The sequence below is a fragment of the Zalophus californianus genome, chromosome 2, assembly GCF_009762305.2.
Source record: "Zalophus californianus isolate mZalCal1 chromosome 2, mZalCal1.pri.v2, whole genome shotgun sequence".
Classification (NCBI taxonomy): domain Eukaryota; kingdom Metazoa; phylum Chordata; class Mammalia; order Carnivora; family Otariidae; genus Zalophus; species Zalophus californianus.
In genome coordinates this window covers 186,274,288-186,296,677 of record NC_045596.1, presented here as the reverse complement: position 1 = coordinate 186,296,677, position 22,390 = coordinate 186,274,288, and the positions used below count along the sequence as shown (strand labels likewise).

Sequence of the window (22,390 nt, the reverse complement as noted above, 5' to 3'; positions counted from 1 at the left end):
CATGATTCATTGTTTGTGCATAACACCCAGTGCTCCACGCAGAATGTGCCCTCTTTAATACCCATCACCAGGCTAACCCATCCCCCCACCCTATATTCAACTCTTATATTGGCTTATTTCTAGATAAAGTAAAGAATAAGACTAGTATTTTATATAAGCTGTAAACTCTGCATTGGAGCTTTCTAAACTTTATTAGGTTTATGTATTTTAGCTCCATATCTTTATCGTAGGAAACTTTTCTTTGCCCCACCTTTCTTCCACTTTTACTTCTTATTTTTAAGGGCCAGTTCCCATATTCTTGTTATAAACCATCTCATGAAACAGATTAAGCTCCCTCTTAGGTGGAAATCAAGAAATGTGGTCAAAAACAGTTGCCCAGACTTTCCAGCTCTGGGCTTTCTTTTTAATTTTCCCTGTTGATTCAAATTTTGCATTATAGAATGGAGATCAATTACATGAGCATTAGTTCTCACCAATAATCAGTTCAATATGACTATGGTAAGTTATTAGTTGCTTTTGATACTTTGAACTTCCTTGTGTGATTGGTTTTTGTCTGCCATTTATGACTGTGGTTGGTTTTGTCTGCCATTTACAACTCCATTCTTTGGATGCCCAGGAGACAGAAGCTTATCAAATTTAATTAAGATGTTTAACATGTAGAATGAAAATGAAGTTGGGCCTAGAATTTTATTTTTTATCTTAGTACATGAATATTAAGTTCAAGGCATAGGATTTGAAGAGCCCTTAACCATATCATGGGACTGTTGATAAAGGAGAGTGAGACCTCATTCATACTAACACAACTTCACAGATTTATAAGAGACCGAAAGATATCACCACTTTTCAACTACCTTGAAAAATTTCTAAATAAATAAGTAAGTAAGTTTAGGTTAAACCAGAAGCTCTGTGTCATATATTGGTTTCCTTTTTCAGAAGGGAAGTTCAAGTTTAATTTTGTTCAGTACATGTTAGAGTAGTGGGAAGGACATAGTGTCATTTCCTCTCTTGTTAAATTTCTTGCTGATTTGTCTGGGTGAGCTTATTTAAAAGAGCTGAAGTCAATGAACAGAAATGGAAATGGCACTGGTAAGAGGAACTGTACCTTTACATTAAAGAAAGAGTTCAGAAACCAAAAAAAGAGAGAAAGAAATGCCTGCTAGAATTTCAGATGGTACAGAGTAGGATCATGTCCTTTCCAAAAGGCAGCTATGAAGGAAGACCAGTGAGCACAATTTAAAATGCCTGCCTATCTAGTGCTCTGAGGCACTCTTTACCCTTTATCTAGGTCCATAGTGCATTAATCACATTACAAACCCATGAGAAGTTTTATTGGTGAAGAGGTACAACCTTACTTTGACTTCCTGTTAACACAAGGAAGACTGATTAGTCCAATCTATTGCAGAAATTCTCAAGAACTATGCTAAATTAAACCTGTGCATGATATTGACTCTTCAATACCCAACAGCTCCCTGGCGATTGGATATTCAGTGTTGACCCAAGTTTAAATATTCCTCAATAATTAGTTCTCTATTTGGACCTCATAGAATCTGGCAATAGTATAATTATTTTCTCTAAAGTAACCTGTCTTTTCACATAGTCTGTTTTCCCCACAATTTCAACTCTCTATATATGTTGTCAGAAATAGCAATGATGCAATCTTCATGTCTAAATTAATTTATATGGAAAATTGTAAACACTGTCCCATATAGCCTTCAGTAGTCTAGTTTTATAGATGTTGATGACAATGAAAACCATAATTAAGCCTTCCCTTACAAATCTTATGATGAAGTGAATAGACTTCCTCGTGATTATACATTGTCTTCAATCATCAAAAGATTCTTTGCCTCACATTAAAAAGGCTGTAATTGTCCTTCAAAAACAATGTCTAGGGGCGCCTGGGTGGTTCAGTCATTAAGCGTCTGCCTTTGACTCAGGTCATGATCCCCGGGGGTCCCGGAATCGAGCTCTGCATCAGGCTCCCTACTCGGCAGGGAGCCTGCTTCTCCCTCTCCCACTCCCCCTGCTTGTGTTCCCTCTCTTGCTGGGTCTCTCTCTGTCAAATAAATAAATAAAAAATCTTAAAAAAAATAAATAAAAATAAAAACAATGTCTAATTTATTAAGACTTATTATTAGGAGCAGGCAGAGAAGGACGGAGGGTCTATAGTTCCATAAATTTATAAATAGTAAATTACCAATTACTTTTGGCTTATAACTGCCAGACATTGCCCTTAAAAAGGGAAATTTCCCTTAAAAAGGGAAAAATGAGCTTTGTCACTGTAGCACCCACCACCATAATAGCTAAATAAGTTAATGCATAATTAAGGAATGTGCAGCGGAGAGAAACTGACCTGCAATGTATTCAGAAACTAGCAAGAATTGAGGACTATTAATGTCTGGATGTAAACTGTTGCATTATGAGATGATCAATAAAAAGTATTTGGAAAAAGGCATTCATTAGTTCAATCAACATTATGGAAAATCTAATATGTGAAAGGAGTCATAAAGCATGAGAGATGGGTGTGTCAGATTGTCGAGGGAATGTTTTTCATTTATCTAATGATACATAACATACCACTCAAAATTTGAGGGGAGGGGGTTAAAATAACAACAGTCATTTATTTGCTTACTCTTCCATAATTTTGGCAGGACCTGAGGACAACTCATCTCTGCTCCATGTGACTCAGTCGGGATTGGAAGATCCACTCCAAATATGGCTTACTCATGTGGACAGCAAGTTGAGGCTGATTGTCTCCTAGGTGCTCAGTGGAGTTGTTGACCAGACTCTCAATTCTCCTCCATGTTGCCTTTGCAGAAGCCTAGGTTGGGCTTCTCACCACACACCAAAAGAGTTTTGAAAGGAAGACGGTGAGTGCCAATGTGCAAATGCTTATCAAGTCTTGGCTCACTTCATGCTTAATAATATCCTATTGGACAACTCTAGTCACATGACCAAGCCCAGAGTCGATGTGGGAAAAAATAATGCAAAGAGCCTGGTTCACTGGAGGCCAAAGTACCAGCCTACCATGGAAAAGTGGCTGGAGAGTTATAATACAAAGAACATACCTTGTTCTGCTTCAAGGAGCTCACAGAGAAGAAACCTTTTGAGTACTATTGATGTTTTACTACATATTGCAATGGGTAGATGTGAGGGACGATCTTTTACTCAGGACAATTGTTTGCTTATGGTATTATATTATAGATAGGATAAATGAAAAATCAGAAAAGCATGACCATGAGCCCAGTGACCACAAGGTGGTTCCAACCAAGGCTGAGGCCCAAGGGGAGGACATTTTGCATCACGGTACAGACCTATTTTCTTGCCCTCCATTCTTCAATCGAGTCAATCTAGGGACATGTTTTAACTGATCCAGGCTGTTTTATTACTATACTTGTCTGAATAACGAACCATTATGGTAACTTGTGGTATATCCTTAGGCAAATCCCTCACCATGCTGTTTCCTCATTTCTCAAACAAGGGAGTCAAATTAGGTGATCTCTACAGTTCCTTCAAAGTGTTTTTACTATATAACAATATAGTTAGTAACATTATATCCTATTACATCAATAATGAGAAATGTGTTCTTTTCCTGACAAGCACATTCCTTTAACTAGTCAGTGAAGTTTATTGAGAACTAACTGGTGAATCTGGACTTCTCTGGGCACATCTGTTTGCTCCCTAACAGGCTCTAACTATGGAAACTGGAGTAGCATGAGTTAGGACTGGCTTTTGGCTTTGCAGGGGCCAGCAGTTTCTCTATTACAAACTAGGTGCCTTCTTGCATCAAAAGGTTAATTTCTGCATTACTTATCATCCTGGGTTGCTAAGAAGATAAGGGAAGTGAAAGTATTTAGCTTTGATTAGGGATTGAGGTTTTTTCTCACTTTGACCATACTCTACTAGGTTCTGACAGTTTTGCATCAGTCTTTGGGAAAAAAATAGAGGAATTCACCCTCAGGTATCTGCTAACCTCTAGAGTACTAGCCCTGCCCACGCCAAGGGAGGTCCCACTTTTTCAGCTTCTCTGTTGCTAAATCTGTGACCCTTTTAATGAAACCCAAGGGATTGTACACGAGGCAGAGAAGCAAGACATTTTTAAGAAGCAATTTAATATTTCTCTTCCTGATATTGTGCTTTTTTCCCTTTGCACTTCTTAGAATCCAAGAACTATAAGAAGCTTGCTTTTTTTTTCCTTTTTTTTTTTTTTCTTTTCTTTTTTTAGTTTCACTTTCAAGATTGCAGCAAATCTGCCATGCCTTCCTGGTGAAAACGACTGAATTTGGACTAATGAAAAAAGGAACGGTCGGCTGTTATCAGAGTAAATGAAGGTATATCTTTACAATTCTTACTGGGATAAGATCTCTCGTGTTTGCTAGAGCTGGGACCGCACGTTGGTTTTAGTATTCTTTGGTCTTTCTTTGGTCTGGTGCTTGAAATCTAGTCAGAATCAACAAGGAGAATGGAAGAAAAGAGAGATGATAGAGGTGTGGGGAGAAGTGTATCATAACTCAGTGTACATGTAATAGCAAGAATTTATAATTAACATAATAAAATCCTTTAGACAGTAATTAATTTTATTTTTCTTTGTGGATTTCTGGACCTGGAAAAGCACATTAGGAAATTTATGGAGATCATTTTGCAATAGCCTTTTTTTTTTTAAATCATATCTTTGGGGTGCTTGGGTGGCTCAGTTGGTTAAGCATCTGCCTTCAGCTCAGGTCATGATCCCGGGGTTCTGGGATCAAGCCCCGCCTGGGGCTCCCTGCTCAGTGGGAAGTCTGCTTTTCCCTCTGTCCCTCTGCCTCCCCTCCCCAACTCCCTGCTCTTGTGTGCTTTCTCTCTCAAATAAATAAATAAATAAAATCATATCTTTGTCTTAAAGTTACAGAGCCCTGTGAGCTTGAAAGAGCTTCTCTCCTTTCCTCAGTTTTGTTGGCTGGAGAGGAGACAGAAGCTGGCATTTTAGGATAATGCGCTTGAAAAGGAGAAAACGCTTCAGGTGTTCCTGGGAGTACAAAAGTGGCTTCTTTGACCTCATAAAGGAAAGCGGAGGAAGGTGACAAGTAGAAAGGAGTTTAGATGTATAGGTTGATCAGAAAGCAGCACTGGCAGGTGCAGGTGCTTCAGATGAAATCTGAGAAGTCAGCCTTGGGCAGTAGTAGCTCAGGAGGTTACCTCCCAATTTTGCAATAGGATTGTGTGTTTGTGTGTGTCTACAGTTAGGTGTTACCTGTATACATTCAGGGGAAAAAAAAAAAAAAAGTATTGTGAAGTGCACAAACCAAACTGGAGAAGCCGACTAAATAGTGGTTAGCTCTAAGTAGCCTGGCTCCAGACTCCATGTCTTCATCATGACGCAATATTATGTCTCACTTGGGGGCGCCTGGGTGGCTCAGTTGTTAAGCGTCTGCCTTCGGCTCAGGTCATGATCCCAGGGTCCTGGGATCGAGCCCCGCATGGGGCTCCCTGCTCAGTGGGGAGTCTGCTTCTCCCTCTCCCACTCCCCCTGCTTGTGTTCCCTCTCTCACTGTGTCTCTCTCTGTCAAAATAAATAAAATCTTAAAAAAAAAAAAAATTCTCTTTCACTTGGACACATGTAATTCGATGTACCCTGAAAGGCCTTTCTAAAATTGCAAGGCCCACTGAGTCCTATTTTCCATCTTTTTAGTTTTCTTTGCTTCTATTATGTCTCATACAATAGCAATTTTTTCCCTTCTGTTTCATCCTCTAACTGTATTTTCATTTGTTTCGCTGAATCAAATTCCAGAATAACTTTTGCATACAGTTTGCATAGTTATAAACTTACCAAACCTTTGCATATTTCAAAATGCGTTCCCCCCTTATCGTGAGTTGTTCCACTGGAAATGAAATTTTAGGTTCAAAGTTTCCCCTGATCATTGTGGAAGCTCATCACTACTGTGTTCTAGTGGCTGGTGTTGCTGATGAAAAGTTTTCTACCATTCAGGATCTTTTTCTTTTGGAAATAATTGATCATATGTTCTCCTTTGAAGGTTTTAGGATTTTTTTTCTTGTGAATGGCCACAATTCCGAAGTTTCATAAGATTCTCTCCGTGGATTTTCCTTTTTCGCTCCTCCTGCCTCCCATTTGGTGGGTCTTTTCCATGTGATGAGTGTATTTTCAGATCTGGGAATGTCTTTCAGTCCTTCAGGGATATTCTTTGTAAATAGATTAGTCCTTTTCAGTAATTCTGATCTTTATCTAAACCCTTCCAGAAGAGACAAATGTCACCCAGACAAGGAAGAGAATATATTGCAGGGACCGTAAGTGTGAGTTGGTAAAAACACAAGGAGAAGCATTTGTGGTGCAGGGAAGAGAGGTGTGGGAGAATCTCAGAGAGGTGAGGTTTGGGGAGTTAGTTCCTGATTTCCAGAATGTATTGTTTCCAGCTCCAAATTTTTCATGTATCTGAACAACTTGGTGAGGGGCCTCGCAGCTGGCCTGGGCTGTGATATTTGTCATAGCCTATAAATATAAAAATCGTGTATAGCTTTACAATACTTAGTGCCAGTATTATAAAGGCCATAAAGTAATTCATAGAAACTGACTTTTCTTCTGTTTCTGAGAACTAGATTAGAATAAAAGTAAAACCACTATATTTTAAGAGCCAATTAGAACAATTATAAATACTCATACTAGTTCTATTTTCCTGCAATTAATCCTCTAAAATGATGTTATTCTCTAAAACTTATCTGGAATTCTTCTTATGACATGACTTTTAGAGCTTATGGAAAACCTAACTTATTTAAATATCATTTTTATTGATCCATCTGCATACATTGAAGATGTATTTGATTTTTTAAAATATCTGAAAGTGAAACTAGGTAAATGATCGTACCAGAGACTATCGCATTAGGTACATATCCCACCAAAATAAAGTTGTGTCCATTTATGGAGGTGAAACGTTTTCTTGAGCTGATTAACTGCCCATGGAAAGCTATTCATTCAACATGTATTTATTCAATATTCGCTATGGTCCAGTCATTGTTCTAGACACAGGCAAAGCAATACAGAGTAAAGACAATCATGTCCTCTACTATTATAACTTTATACTCTAGTCAGGTGGAATAGTTAATTAAATAATAAGTAAAATTATTTCAGATAATTCCCATCAACCATGGCACGGAAAAAACAATCTAGGAAAAGAATAACGAATAGAAGGATTTACGCTTCTGGGGCTCCTGGGTTGCTTAGTCGTTAAGCGTCCGCCTTCGGCTCGGGTCATGATCCCAGGTGCTGGGATCGAGCCCCGCATTGGGCTCTTTGTTTGGCAGGAAGCCTGCTTCTCCCTCTCCCACTCCCCCTGCTTGTATTCCCTCTCTCGCTGTATCTCTCTGTCAAATAAATAAAATCATTAAAAAAAAAGAGAAGGATTTACACTTCTTAATTCAAGGTTTACTATGAAGCCACAGTAATCAAAACAATGTGGTGTTGGCGTAAGAACTGACAAATGTTTCCATGTAAGAGAGTGGTGAGCCCAGATATAGACCCACACTTAAATCCACCCACACTTACTTGGTTTTTAAGAAGGATACTGAAGCAATCCAGTGGAGAAAGGGAAAAAAAGTCTGACAAACTGGGTGTGCAACTGAAAAACATGAAACTTGACTCTTCCTTCGCATCATACACAACATTTTATTAAAGAGAGACCACAGGCCTTAACCTAACACCTAAAACCATAATCTTTTTTTTTTAAAAAGCATAATTTGGGAGTAGGCAAAGTTTCTTAGACGGGACACAGAAAGCAGTAATAATAAAAAAATGATAAATTAGACTTGATCATAATTATGAAGATATCATCATTCATTAAGAAAATGAGTAGGTAACCCACAAAATGGGAGAGAACACAAATATAAATCTGACAATGGACTGATACTTGTGTATATAAAAAAAATTCCTAAATGCAGTAATAAATAAGAAACAACCTAATTTTAAAAATGAGTTAAATCTTCAAATATACAAGGGAAAATATACAAATGGACAATAAGCGTATAAAAATTATTAAATATCATTAGTCAGCCAAGAAATGAAAATTAAAAACCATAATGAGATATTACTACACCCTCATCAGAATGAGTGAAAAATAATAGTGCCAAATGTTGGTAAAGATGTTGGTGGGAGTGTAAATGGTATAAACTTACTAAAAGATCTGGCAGTTTCTTATAAAAGTAATTATACTCTACCTTACCAAATGCCCAACGATTTCAATCATGGGTAATTATCCCAAAGAAATCAAGTATATGTTTCCATAAAAACATACAAAGATGTTCATAGTAACTTAATTCATAATTGTGAAAGACTTCACACAATCCATGCGTCTAATAATATCAGCATGGATAAAATATATTTATACAATGGCATACCATTTAGTTAAAAAAAATACTATTTAGTTAAAAAAAAAGAACATCCCAAAACAAGCAACATGGATGAACTTCAAAAATATCTGAGTGAAATATCTCTTATTTAAGAGAGTGAATATGAGCCCATTGATAGGAAGTTATAAATCACGCAACACTATAGTAGAAAAAAGTCAGAGCTACGGTGGTCTCTGGGAGACAGGGATTAGAATGAACTGGAAGGGGATGGGGGAACTCTTTAGGGTTTAGTTTACATAGGTGCATACACATGTCAAAAGTCAGAGAATGTACACTAAAGATTTGTGCATTTCGTTGTATGCAAATTTTATATCAAAAGAAAAACTCAACAAATACTGAACCGAAAGTAGCAATGCACACTCTTTTAGAGGGAAAGGTACTGATGTTGCAGTACACTTTGGTGAACTGGTGGATAGAGGATGGATAGATGAGTAGATATATGACAGTGGAAGAGTGTTCACTGTAAAATTCTGTGAGTTGTGCTGTTGTTTAGGACTTTTCATTAAAAATGCTAGAACAAAATAACTGTGGTAGAGCCATATTCTGTATGAATGGAAATGAGCAAATGCTGCTATAGGACAAGATGTGGATCAGTCTCACAAACCTAATATGGAATTTTAAAAAGGCATACAATGATACATAGCGCCGAATTCCATTAACATGTACATCAAAAGCAAGTAAACTTAAACTTTCTGTGTATGACATAATGAAGTGCTTGTCTGGGGGAAGGAGGAAGTGGTGGCCGGCAGGAGCATGAGGGAGGTTTCTGGGGGGCTCATTGTGCTCTTCTATTTCTGCTATGAGTGGTGAATGCACTGACATGCTCTTGATGAAAATTCAACAAGCTGTACATTCATGATTTGTGTACTGTTCTGTATATATTTAAAATATAATTACTGGGGCGCCTGGGTGGCTCAGTCGTTAAGCGTCTGCCTTCGGCTCAGGTCACGATCCCAGGGTCCTGGGATCAAGCCCCACATAGGGTTCCCTGCTCCGCAGGAAGCCTGCTTCTCCCTCTGCCACTCCCCCTGCTTGTGTTCTCTCTCTCGCTGTGTCTCTCTCTGTCAAATAAGTAAAATCTTTAAAATATATATATATGATTTAAATTTAAAATTTAAATTTAAAAAGTACATATATAATACAAATCCTGATACAAAAAGCTGAGCTTTTATCTAGAAATATAGAATAAAAAGATAAAAAGGTGGAATATGAAAGGAAATTTTATTTTTTTTAATTATTTATTTTAGAGAGAAATAGAGAGCAAGAGTGCAAGAGCAAGGGGTGGGGGAGGGGCAGAGAGAATCCTTAGGCAGACTCCCTGCTGAGCAGGGAGACTGACTCAGGGCTGGATCCTGGACCCTGAGATCATGACACGAGCTGAAACCAAGATTTGGATGCATAACTGACTGAGCCACCCAGATGCCCCTAAAAGGGAACTTTAAATACAGATAAGATCACACGAAGGGCCAATGTTTACCTAAAAGTGGTTTTAAAGGAGAGAACACAGGAAAAGAAAGAGGGGAAATGATCCAAATAGTAATAGAAAAAGAAAGCTAAAAATTTAAGGAAGACATGAGTCCTCAGACTGACAATGCCTTAGGGTGCATATCTACATTTTAGAGGAAAGATTTAGCATGAAATATCCTTGTGAAATTTTACATTACCAAGGATAAAGAAAAAGACACTTCCAAAGAGAAAACAGAGAGTAAAATAAAGTCATCTTTTACATAAAGGAAAGAAAACCAGATGGGCCTGGTTTCTTCTTAGCAACAATGGATACTAGAAGACAATGGAACAATGCCTTCATGACTTTGCAGAAAAAGTATTTTGAACCTCAAATAGCCTATACGTCAAAATCGTATGACAAAAGAACAAAAACAAATATTCAAGAACTTAAAAGATAAAACCTCCTATAGGTATTTTGGGGAAAGAGGGGGAAGAGCTACTCAAGGAGACACTTTAGTCAAAAATATTTCAAGAAAGAAGGTACTGAAATCCATGATAGTGACATTAACCTAGGAATATGGTGGAATGGACTCCAAGATGATAACCAAATAGCAGGTGTCAGACATATCCCTCCAAACTAGTCATTTACCCAAGAGAATGATGAAGAAGGTAATTAATCTTGGTGTTACAGAAATGAAATCACATATTGTGCTTCTCTCAAAAAGGCATTGCATTGAAACTGGGATGGAGGTGAAGAATGAAGAGGGAGTTTGTATGCTCCATTTTTTACTTTTCGGTGCTATTTGAATTATTCCCATTTGATGTATTGCTTGTATAATACATACGTGTATATCATAGAAGTTGTGAGTCAAAAGATCATACGTAGTTCACATTTAGTTATCTGTTTTACAAGGAAAATACCAATGCCTATGAAAACCTATGTTACTAATGTCTCTTACTTGTTTACGTTTCTTTTAGAGGCGAGAATCATGAACCAGAGTTTACCTTTTCATATCTACTACTTTTTGGGACTGTTGCCCTTGTGGATACTGTGTACATCTTCTGCCAATAAATGTGTTGTTAGACAAGAAGTAGCTGACTGCAGTCATCTGAAGTTGACTCAAGTGCCTGATGACCTTCCGGCAAACATAACAGTGTTGAATCTCACCCATAATCAGCTCCGAAGATTACCATCTGCCAATTTTACAAGATATAGCCAACTTACTATCTTGGATGGAGGATTTAACTCCATCTCAAAACTGGAGCCAGAATTGTGCCAAAAACTCCCCCTGTTGGAAATTCTGAATCTCCAACACAATGAGCTATCTCACCTTTCAGATCAAACTTTTGTCTTCTGCATGAATTTGACTGAACTCCATCTAATGTCCAATCCAATCAAGAAAATTCAAAATAATCCCTTTCAAAACCTGAAGGTAAGATGAAAATGTTCATCTCCATATAAAAAATTAAAAATATGTTATCTCATGTTAAGTTTTCAAGTCACTTATGAATCTTTAGACTTTGTATCTAAATATCAAGGGGAAGAATAAGAAAACCAATCTTACCCCGTTTATGTTTGAAAATGTTTTCAAAAGGCAAAATAGCATCTTAAAACCAATTTCAGTCTTAATTTTTAAAGAACTTTGCCTCTCTTTCTCCCTCCCATTAAAAATTCAACTTAGGGGGCGACTGGGTGGCTCAGTCGTTAAGCGTCTGCCTTAGGCTCAGGTCATGATCCCAGGATCCTGGGATCGAGCCCCGCATCGGGCTCCCTGCTCGGCGGGAAGCCTGCTTCTCCCTCTCCCACTCCCCCTGCTTGTGTTCCCTCTCTCGCTGTGTCTCTCTCTGTCAAATAAATAAACAAACAAACAAACAAATAAATAAATAAATAAAAATTCAACTTAGATACAACAGGTAGAGATCAAAGAATCTGATCTGTCATAACCAGAGAAGAATCAGAATATACCACGAGGAACACAGCAAATAAAGCTCTCAGTGCTGCTGATTTAGTACCTGAAGTAATAACAAAAAAGGCCATATCCAAATTCTGACTTAAATGAAGTTAACAAATTGATGGATGATAAAGCAAATTGTTCAATTAAAAATTATGTACTCTTGGGGCGCCTGGGTGGCTCAGTCATTAAGTGTCTGCCTTCGGCTCAGGTCATGATCCCAGGGTCCTGGGATCGAGCCCCGCATCGGGCTCCCTGCTCCCCGGGGATCTGGCTTCTCCCTCTCACACTCCTCCTGCTGTGTTCCCTCTCTCACTGTCTCTTTCTGTCAAATAAATAAATAAAATCTTTTTTAAAAAATTGCATACTCTTGATTTAAGAAATCTCTTTACAAGATTGCTTTTCCAATGGCCACCATCTTTTTTTTCAGTACTTTGCTTGAATTTTGCATGTGTGAAAACGTATGTTATTGTCTCTCAATCTGAGGCAATTATTAAGTACTTTTCTTAAACCAAAGCCATTTTTAAAACTCTTTGTTTTCTTCATTTTATGGATATAGAAAAAATTGGCATTCTTTGACCTCATGTGCCAAGAATAGTGTACAAACTTAAATATGCGTAGAAACATTTATAAAATGATTTGCTTGCTGGTGATTTGAAAATTCTTTCTTGTGCCTCCTTAGATTCTGAAGTGGACGAAATGTCTTTGGACACAAAGACCTCAAAATCTGGTTAGAGTAATCCTTGGCAAAATCTTCTTTTATTTTTAAAACATAAATAAAAGTCTTACTCTCTTTAAACACATTACATAAGATTCTGCCCTAATATATATCAGCTTTTCATTACCTTTTACCCGAGTGGAAGTCTGTGTGCTAAAAAGTAGCACTAGGGTGGTAAAATGTCCCACGAAACAAACAAAAATGAATATTCTGCACTAGTCATGATGCAAAATTTACATAAGTGTCAGTCTTTCTCAATATAAAAAATCTTTTTAAGATCTCATGGACAGCAAAGTTCTACTCATACTTCTTTAAGAAGAAAATTTTTTCTTCTTTTTTTCTGTTGTTTAGTTTCAAGGCTGATGCATGACACTCTTTGTTTGTTAAGCCACATGAATATTCTTCACATCATAAAGAAATGCTTATTATAAATAAATGCTTATTTTTTAAGATTTTATTTATTCTTGTGAGAGAGAGAGAGAGCGTGAGTGCACAAGTGGGGGTTGGAAGGGGCAGACTGAGAAGACCCCCCGCTGAGCAGGGAGCCCGAAGTGGGGCTCAATCCCAGGACCTTGAGATCATGACCTGAGCTGAAGGCAGATGTTTAAGCAACTGAGCCACCCAGGTACCCCTAAATAAATGCTTATTATGAATACTCCTTATATCATGAATAAATGAGCTTAAGTCCTTTTATTTTGGTAAGAGAAATAAAATGATTATTTTTTAAATGAATCGAAGTAAGAAACAAAACCCTTGCAATCATGGTATTTTCAATCACACAAAGGTTTTTTTATTACTCCTACTGTCAGTTTTCTAGGATAGTAGAGAGGTAACTTTTTGCTGTTATTTCTGAGTTATTTCTAAGATTCAGGTACATTTAAAGGAACTGTTTTGGGAGGCAAGACTAACGTATATCTTTTTGCTTTCTCAGAATTTAATCAAATTAGATCTATCTCATAATGGTTTATCATCTACTAAATTAGGAAGTCAGCTCCAACTGGAAAATCTCCAAGAGCTTCTGTTATCAAATAATAAAATTAATGTACTAAGACCTGAAGAACTTGATTTCCTTGGTAATTCTTCTTTAAAAAAATTAGAGTTGTCATCAAATCCAATTAAAGAGGTAAGACGTAAGGTAAAATTATTTTGTGTTCTACCTTCAAGTGTGGGCAGTCCCTAACTGTGTCACATGGATAAGAATCTAAAGGTTCCTAGAGAAAGGGGTGATAATGTTTGCCACGTCTTCCAGAAATCCTTCATACTTCCTGCTTGGGGCCATTGATGTCATCCTCACAAAAAGAGTCTGGTAGCAGTAAGGAGCTGGGGCTCTGCTGTCTAACGGAAGTGGGTTAAAATCCCTGTTCCAATTACAGGCTAGTACTTGGACCTTGGGGAACCTACTTAACCTCTCTGCGTCTTACTTTCCTCACTTGAAAAGTGGAAACAATACTATTTATCCCATAAAATCTCTGAAAGAATTAAAATAGCATGGTAGTTAAGAGGACGAGCTTTAGAGTTGGGTTAGCTAGCTCTGCATCTGGGCTTTCTCTCCGAATGATTGTGTAATCAGGCAAATTATTCAAATTCTTCATGCTCCAGTTCCCCAGCTGAAAATTGGTAAAATAATAACTATGTCATAGGCTGTATGGTAAAGAATTTAGCAGTGTCTGGCATGTAAGTGCTCCATAAATCATAACTAGCATTAAATTATTATAAAAATCCTCTTATAATGGGATCTACCTAACTAACCTTCTCTTTGGATCCATGATAGTCAATTCATTAACTACTTTCATATAAAGGTATGTCTGTATTTTATTCCTTTACAGGCTGAGAATAAGAATATTGGAAATCATAAACTAAGTCAGATTTTTAAAAGCTGTATTCATTTTCAGAATAAAAATAGACTGTGTATTGGTCCTGAGATAATAAAATATAAACAAACAACAAATGAACATTTTACTCAATACTCAGGCTAAGTTTTGAACAGCATTTTTTTTAAATTTAGAACATTTGATGTAGAAGTCTTATAAAATACGTAAGTAGTTGGGGGGGGGGATAAAAATCATCCAAAAGCCCACATTCCAGAGACGGCCAGTATTAGCATTTGGGTATTTTTATCTCCAGCTTTTCTCCAAGTGATAATAAGAAAAAACAACAGGTGAAATTCAGAGTACAAATTCAAAATAAACTGTGTGTCAGACACTGTGATAAGTTCTATATACATATATATTTAAAAAAATTTTTTACATAGTCCAGTAATTAACTTATTCTTACCATCACTTTACACAAGGGTAAATTGAGATAAGGAAGGATTGAGGAACTTGCCCAAGGTCTCACAAGTGGTTATCTGGTGACAGAACTGGGTTTGTAGCAGTGTTAGATCAGAGCCCATGCTCTCGACAGCTGTTCCGTGTTGCCTCCCTCTGGCGACAGCGTGTCCTGCCTTTTAAAAGTAATATCATAAGGAATATGACTCAGCCATCAGGAAGGTTGAATACCCAACTTGTGCATCAGCATGGGTGGGACTGGAGGAGATGATGCTAAGTGAAATAAGTCAAGCAGAGAAAGTCATTTATCATACCGTAGCCCTTATTTGTAGAATGTAAGGAACAGCATGGAGGACATTAGGAGAAGGAAGGGAAAAATGGAAGGAGGTAAATCGGAGGGGGAGATGAACCATGAGAGACGATGGACTCTGAGAAACAAACTGAAGGGTCTAGAGGGGACGTTTGAGGGCACATACTGACTGGAGCACTGGGTGTTAAACGCAAACAATCATGGACCACTACATCAAAAACTAATGATGTACTTACTGTACGGTGACTGACATAAAAAAATAATATCATATCATGAACATTCTCCATGTCATTAAGAATTATTCAAAAACTCAATTTTGATTACTGTAAAATAGTGCTGTCGTGTGAGTTCATCCTAATTAATTTAACAATCTTCTGCTTCATAGTCCAATTCCCTTTACTTACAGTAAAGTACACTTTCTTCCATTAGCCCTCACATGTCACTAAATGACACACAGTAGGAGTCGGAGCCTCTTTGCTCTCCTGGTGTTGAACCACTGCCCAGGACTGGCTGCTCCCCTCTAGATTCCTTCACTCCTCCTGCCTTCTGTTCTCTCGTTCCGGTGCTGAACCCCACCCAAGGCTTCTGGTGAGGGAGTGGGGTCAGAGCAGAAGGGATCTGAAAGCGCTAGCATGAAATAAAGTCGGGAGAAAAAACTGTAGTGGAAAGACAAAGAGCAAGGCTGGAGCTCAGAGTCACAGAAGGGCAAGTGGGAGTCATTGTTTCATAATAGAATCCACCCATTCATTTCATGTGTTCATTGAGAACTGCGGTCATCAAGACAAACAGGATCTGCCCCAGTGGTGACTTTACAAATACCTTATTAATTACAATTATACTCAGAGCAAGTAAAAGCACCAGGGACCTAACCTAGACTGGGAGGTCAGGGAAAGCCCCTTGACGAGAAGACCCTTAAATGCTGGGTGGAAGGTAGTCAGAGGCCCGGAAGGGTGAGGGGTTAGAACAGGAGGGGGCTGTTGCAGGCACAGAGTAAGGAGTGGTGCAGCGGAGGTGTGGGGAAGAAATGCAGAGAAGATGGTGAAGGGGAATGGGTCTGAGTAAGGAATTGTTTAAGCTTTTCAAGAGTCATGCAGATGCTACTGTGTTTTGGTTATTAACCTCCTTTCCCCCCCTGACTTTAGTTCTCTCCAGGGTGTTTTCATGCAATTGGAAAATTATTCGGTCTCTCTCTGAACAATGCTCAACTGACCCCCAGCCTCACAGAGAAGCTCTGTTTGGAACTGTCAAACACAAGCATTCAGAATCTATCCCTGAGCAACACCCAGCTGTACAGAACGAGCAATCTGACTTTCGTTGGATTGAAGCACACAAATCTCACCATGCTCGATCTTTCCCACAACAACTTAAATGTGATTGAGAATAATTCCTTTGCTTGGCTTCCACATCTAGAATATTTCTTCCTGGAGTATAATAACATAGAGCATTTGTTTTCTCACTCCTTTTATGGGCTTCTCAATGTGAGATACCTGGATTTGCGACGCTCTTTTTCTAAACAAAGCATTTCCCTTGCTTTGCATCCCAAGATTGATGATTTTTCCTTTCAGTGGCTAAAATGTTTGGAGTATCTTAACATGGAAGACAACAACTTTCCAGGCATAAAAAGCAATATGTTCACGGGATTGATAAAGCTGAAACACTTAAGTCTCTCCAACTCCTTCGCAAGTTTGCGGACTTTAACCAATGAAACATTTTTGTCCCTTGCTCAGTCTCCTTTAGTCACACTCAATCTAACCAAAAACAAAATCTCAAAAATAGAGAGTGGTGCTTTTTCTTGGTTGGGCCGCCTACAGGTACTCGACCTTGGCCTTAATGAAATCGGGCAAGAACTCACGGGCCAAGAATGGAGAGGTTTAGAAAATATTGTTGAAATCTACCTTTCCTACAACAAATGCCTACAACTGACTAGCAGCTCTTTTGCCTTGGTTCCAAGCCTCCGACGACTGATGCTCCGAAGAGTGGCCCTTAGAAATGTGGACGGCTCCCCTTCACCTTTTCATCCTCTTCGAAACTTGACTATTCTGGATCTAAGCAACAACAATATAGCCAACATAAATGCTGAACTGTTGGAGGGTCTTGAGAAACTAGAAATTCTGGATTTGCAGCATAACAACTTAGCAAGGCTATGGAAACATGCAAACCCCGGTGGTCCTGTTCATTTTCTAAAGGGTCTTTCTCACCTCCACATTCTTAATTTAGAGTCTAATGGCTTTGATGAGATCCCAGCAGAGGTATTCAAGGACTTATTTGAATTAAAAAGCATTTATTTAGGATTGAATAATTTAAACATATTTCCACCATCTGTCTTTGATGGTCAGGCATCTCTAAAGTCATTGAACCTTCAGAAGAATCTCATAACATCAGTTGAGAAGAATGTTTTTGGGCCAGCCTTCAGGAACCTGAGTAATTTAGATATGAGCTTTAATCCATTTGATTGTACCTGTGAAAGTATTGCCTGGTTTGTTAATTGGATTAACCGGACCCACACCAACATCTCTGAGCTATCAAGCCATTACCTCTGCAATACTCCACCTCAATATCATGGTTTCCCTGTGATGCTTTTTGATATATCACCCTGCAAAGACAGTGCCCCCTTTAAACTCTTTTTCATAATAAATACCAGTGTCTCATTGATTTTTATCGTTATTGTACTGCTTATCCATTTTGAAGGCTGGAGGATATCTTTTTATTGGAATGTTTTAGTGCATCGAATTCTTGGTTTCAAAGAAATAGACAGACAGCCAGAGCAGTTTGAATATGCAGCTTATATAATTCATGCCTATAAAGATAAGGATTGGGTCTGGGAACACTTCTTTTCAATGGAAGAAAAAGATGAAACTCTCAAATTTTGTCTCGAAGAAAGGGACTTTGAGGCAGGTGTCCTTGAACTTGAATCAATTGTTAATAGCATCAAAAGGAGCAGAAAAACTATTTTTGTTGTAACACAGAATCTACTAAAAGATCCATTATGCAAAAGGTAGGTGAACATTGTGAAATTTTAAGTGTGTACTTATTTTTTTTGATTGAGCTTTTAAATATTACTTACATTATGACTCACAACTCGAAGAATTTTAAAAATAAATTTCTTAAAAAAATAACCTGATTCTTAGGGACAGATAAAAACAAACTTAAGGAGGATGTGAGAGCTTTTGGCTGTTAAAAACTGTATACTGGTATATAACGTATTTCAATACTTTTTTCCCCTAGATTCAAGGTGCACCAAGCAGTTCAACAAGCTATTGAACAAAATCTGGATTCCATTATATTGATCTTTCTTGAGGAGATCCCAGATTATAAACTGAACCATGCACTCTGTTTGCGAAGAGGGATGTTTAAATCTCACTGCATCTTGAGCTGGCCAGTTCAGAAAGAGCGGGTAAATGCCTTTCATCATAAATTGCAAGTAGCGCTTGGATCCAGAAATTCAATACATTAAATTTATTTCAAGACTAAGGTAACAGAGGAGTAACTTTCCCAACTTAAAAAGTTTCGTAGTCAATTTAGGCTTTATTTGAAAATAATGTAAATCTGTTTATTCATATTCAGAGAGTATTGTCCCATGATTCTATCTCTTCTATCTCTCTATCGCAGGCCTTTTATTACCAGCTGAGTTAATTGGACCCAAAATAAACATATAAGAATATCTTCTACGAATGAATATACAATTGGTTACTGAGGTCTATGACAACTTAAGAAAGTTTTAAGATATTCCTCATTTAAAGAAAAGTTAGAATTATGGGAAGGTTTCTGATAATTATATTTGGAGTTTTTTTAGATGCACTCAGTAGAATAAGAGATAATTGTTTTAGTGGATACAATGCTCTTTCAACTGTGAAAGAGTAAAATACATACCCCAATTTTTAAAAGCTTAGGTATAGTATTTTTTTTTCATTTGGAAAGCTTTTATTTTAGTGGTGCCTGTCTCAGTGTTGATTTTGTTAAGTGTTAAATCCCATTTTAATATACAGATTCATGGTCAGAAAACATTTACAGTTCATTTTGATCACTTAGAAAAATAAACATTTTAATAAATACTTACTTATATTTTCCTGACATTTGGGTTTCTGCTATAGGTGTTAGAAGAAACAATCCTCTTACTTAAAAATATTACAAAAAAAAAAAAGAGAGATTACAGAAAGGCTTGCTTCCTGAAGGTTAATTAGTAGATTGGCTTTGTGGAGATAAAATATTCTTTTCTCTTGGTCACAGACTCAGGGGATGGCCCTGGTCAAATCATTTGGTCCCACTGGGATTCTTTGACTCCTGATTTTGGAAATTATGGTGATAAACAAAATCTTAAATTATCCCATATAATTAATGATGACCATGGCATAGTACCTTCACATGAAATATATTATGTCATAAAATTATATGCTATGTACATGTTAGTCCTTTTCTAGAAAGACTATTATTTTAAATTTTATTTTTGTCTTACAATGAAAAGAATCTAATTGGAAATAGACAAGAATAACCTTTTAAAACACCTTTATATTTCTTGTATTCAAATATAAGAGAGGGTTGAAATGATAAGCTGAGTTAATTTCTATATTAGAAGCACCTGTTTGCTAAATTTAGGGAGCATCTGAGGTATTGCATTTTGGAACTTTGACTTAAATAGTTCAGTATTCTCAGGGGTAAGCTCACAGGATCCTGAAGTAATATCCACTGTTTATCCACTGTATTGCTGGTTCTGAAAGAGTCTATCAACAATGTGAATGTGTGGAGGACTCATTTTCACTTTCCCATTATACATCATCCTTGCACACGAGATACTTGTTCTATAGCTTTTTTTGTTAAAATGTGTTTTCTGCCTGTAAAATAATCTCGCTTTATTTTGGCATCATAAGCTATAAATAAATGAATGAATGAATAAATAAATAAAATTAAACTTTTATGATGCCAAAATAAAATTCACAATTACTGTTTTCCTTGATGTGCTTTGTATGTTATCTGTGTATCACTGGTCTCAATTTCATTAAAATATTTCTAAGTGAATTTTTCTTATGAATTAATGTTTCATCAGTTTGTCAAAAGGCTTTCATTCTCTTATTTATTTGCTTATAAGATAGTTGATCAAATGGCTACAACTTAAATTGAGCTCAAATGTCATTTTTTAAAGTTGCTGAATGGATAGAAGATGCACAAGAGATGACCCATTTAACTGAATATAAGCCAAACTAATAAAAGTTGAGAGTCTTGACATGTGTTTGACCTGCACAGGAAGAAACATCCTGAACTTCAGCAAGCTGTCCATTATAATTGTTCTCAGGAGGAGTCCTCATCCCTGGGGTTTGAAACAAGGGAAGTGCAGAAAAGGATGTTTGTCTGACCTGTTTAATTTCCAAGAGTGAAGTGACTTGCTTGAATGCTGTCAAGGTGGCATCATGTTATCTGTTTACTCCATCTTCTCCATCCTGTTTTTCACTTTCAAAACAAATTCCAGCTGAATCAACATTGAGTTTAAAATCAACCTAGGAATTTAGATTTTACCTAAAAATGGCATCTTTGTGGCTGTAATAAGAAGTAAATGCTATCAGTTTGTTAGCAAGGAGGGGGGTTTTCAATGCCATTTATTTAACGATGTCTAATTATTCAAATGTCTACCGTAGGTTGTTTGTAAAGGGAACTCAATAGTAACTGATGGTGGCCATTGGAAAAAGGAAAGATGCTCAATATGAAGAGGTTAAAAAATATTTCTTGCAATCTTTAGAGGCAGAAAGCAGACTAGTGGCTGTCTGGACCTAGGGATGAGAATGGGGAGTAACTGTAAGTGGTGCAAGAGATTTTGGGGTGATGAAAATATTCTAAATTCGGAATGTGGTAACGATTGTACAACTCTGTAAGTTTTTTACTAAGAATCATTGAATCATATTCTTAAAACAGGTGAATTTTATGGTATATGAATTATATATTAATAAAACTGTTAGAAAAAATAGTATTCATGGAGCAGTGTGCCTCACCGTGTGCTAAGCATGATGGGGCACAATAGGAGAGGAGCTAAATTGTAGAAAATGGGGCAAGAAGAGTTAGGGTAGGAAGGGACTATCAAAGATGGACCTGAACAAAAGGCTCCATGGGAGAGGATCAGGCCTTTCAAAGGTGGGTAGCATTTTGTTGAGTGTGGAGGCAGGTGGCAGAATGAACAGTAAGATGGAAGGGAGGAGGCATAAACTTGGTGTTGGATGGCCACAGGGATGCTGCAGAGGATGGAACCATGCTGTAGAGAGCGTGGCAGAGGAATTTAGATTTAAGGAGTCAGGTGTTTTGAAATTGTAACTTTATGGGTTTCAATTGGCAAAACCAGAAATTATAATAAAATTCCTTCCTGTGATCTATGACTTAGATTTCTGTGACAACTAGGTGAGTAGAGGGTGTAACTTCTAACTTGACAGTACAAATAGCCAGGCATACTCCCACATCACAGAAGGAGACTTAACACACTTATTTTTTCCTATAAATGTGGAAATCTATATTAAAGTAACCAAAAGAGTCCAATTAATTGGTCATTAGTTGCTAATTACACTAGTTGATATATCAGCCATTTTTAGCTCTTGCAACTCCTTAGCCTTGCTACATCTTCCTGTGCAAGGGAGGAACTGGTTCTGTCATGTGACTTTCCCCCCACCCACTTCATGAGCCATCTTGCATACATTGGGCAGGAGTCGTGGGACTTTTCACTGATGGAACTTTTCTGGTTCTATGTGAGAATTGCTGGGTAGCCAGTTTTGAATTCTTAGCTCCCCTTTATCTTAAGTCAGTTCCCCAGGAAATAGACCCTGGGATGCAGAGGTACATGCAGCAGGTTTGGGGGTGTGCTCTGATTTATGAGGGAGTGAAATCAACTGGATTGGGAAGAGGGAGAATGATGATCTGTGATGCAATTGCAGGTTGCAGCAGAGGCCCTAGCAGACCCTAGCAGACCCCACAGGTTTCATGCCAAAAAGGGGACTGGACCACTCTACCCTCATCTCAGCCAATCCATATTGGATGTAGGCAGTCCCAGGGAGGAAGCATGCCCTTGAGCAAAAAGCTTTGCCAAACGCAATTCCAAAGGAGGAGCTCAGTTGGGAAGCATGAGGAGTGACCTCTCTGGGCAACTGGAAGAATAGGTGCCTGGGTCCTAAGGTGAGATCTGAGCGGTTCCCAACAGCATCCACGACACCTTCCAAGGGATTTAAAAATTAAAACAGAATAGCTCAGTTGGTTTCTTTAAGCACTTCTGCAAGCTTCCAACAATTTTATTTTTTAAAAAATATAGTCTCTTCTAGACATTCTGGAAAACAAA

The 22,390-nt window shown here is 37.7% G+C and overlaps 1 protein-coding gene across 2 annotated transcripts; it reads left to right on the top strand.

Moving 5' to 3' along the window:
* Positions 1 to 3,902: 3,902 nt before the first annotated feature.
* TLR3 (toll like receptor 3) lies at positions 3,903 to 20,664 on the top strand. 2 transcript variants are annotated; one of them, XM_027600551.2, is made up of 6 exons: positions 3,903 to 4,328; positions 10,819 to 11,273; positions 13,442 to 13,633; positions 16,230 to 18,082; positions 18,313 to 18,481; positions 20,225 to 20,664. In XM_027600551.2, the coding sequence occupies exons 2-6, from the start codon at positions 10,830 to 10,832 to the stop codon at positions 20,237 to 20,239; spliced, it is 2,673 nt and encodes an 890-aa protein (XP_027456352.2). In that variant the 5' UTR covers positions 3,903 to 4,328; positions 10,819 to 10,829; the 3' UTR covers positions 20,240 to 20,664. The 2 variants fall into 2 exon arrangements, with proteins under 2 accessions (XP_027456352.2, XP_027456351.2); XM_027600550.2 differs by lacking the exon at positions 20,225 to 20,664 and having other exon boundaries at positions 18,313 to 20,147.
* Positions 20,665 to 22,390: the final 1,726 nt, after the last annotated feature.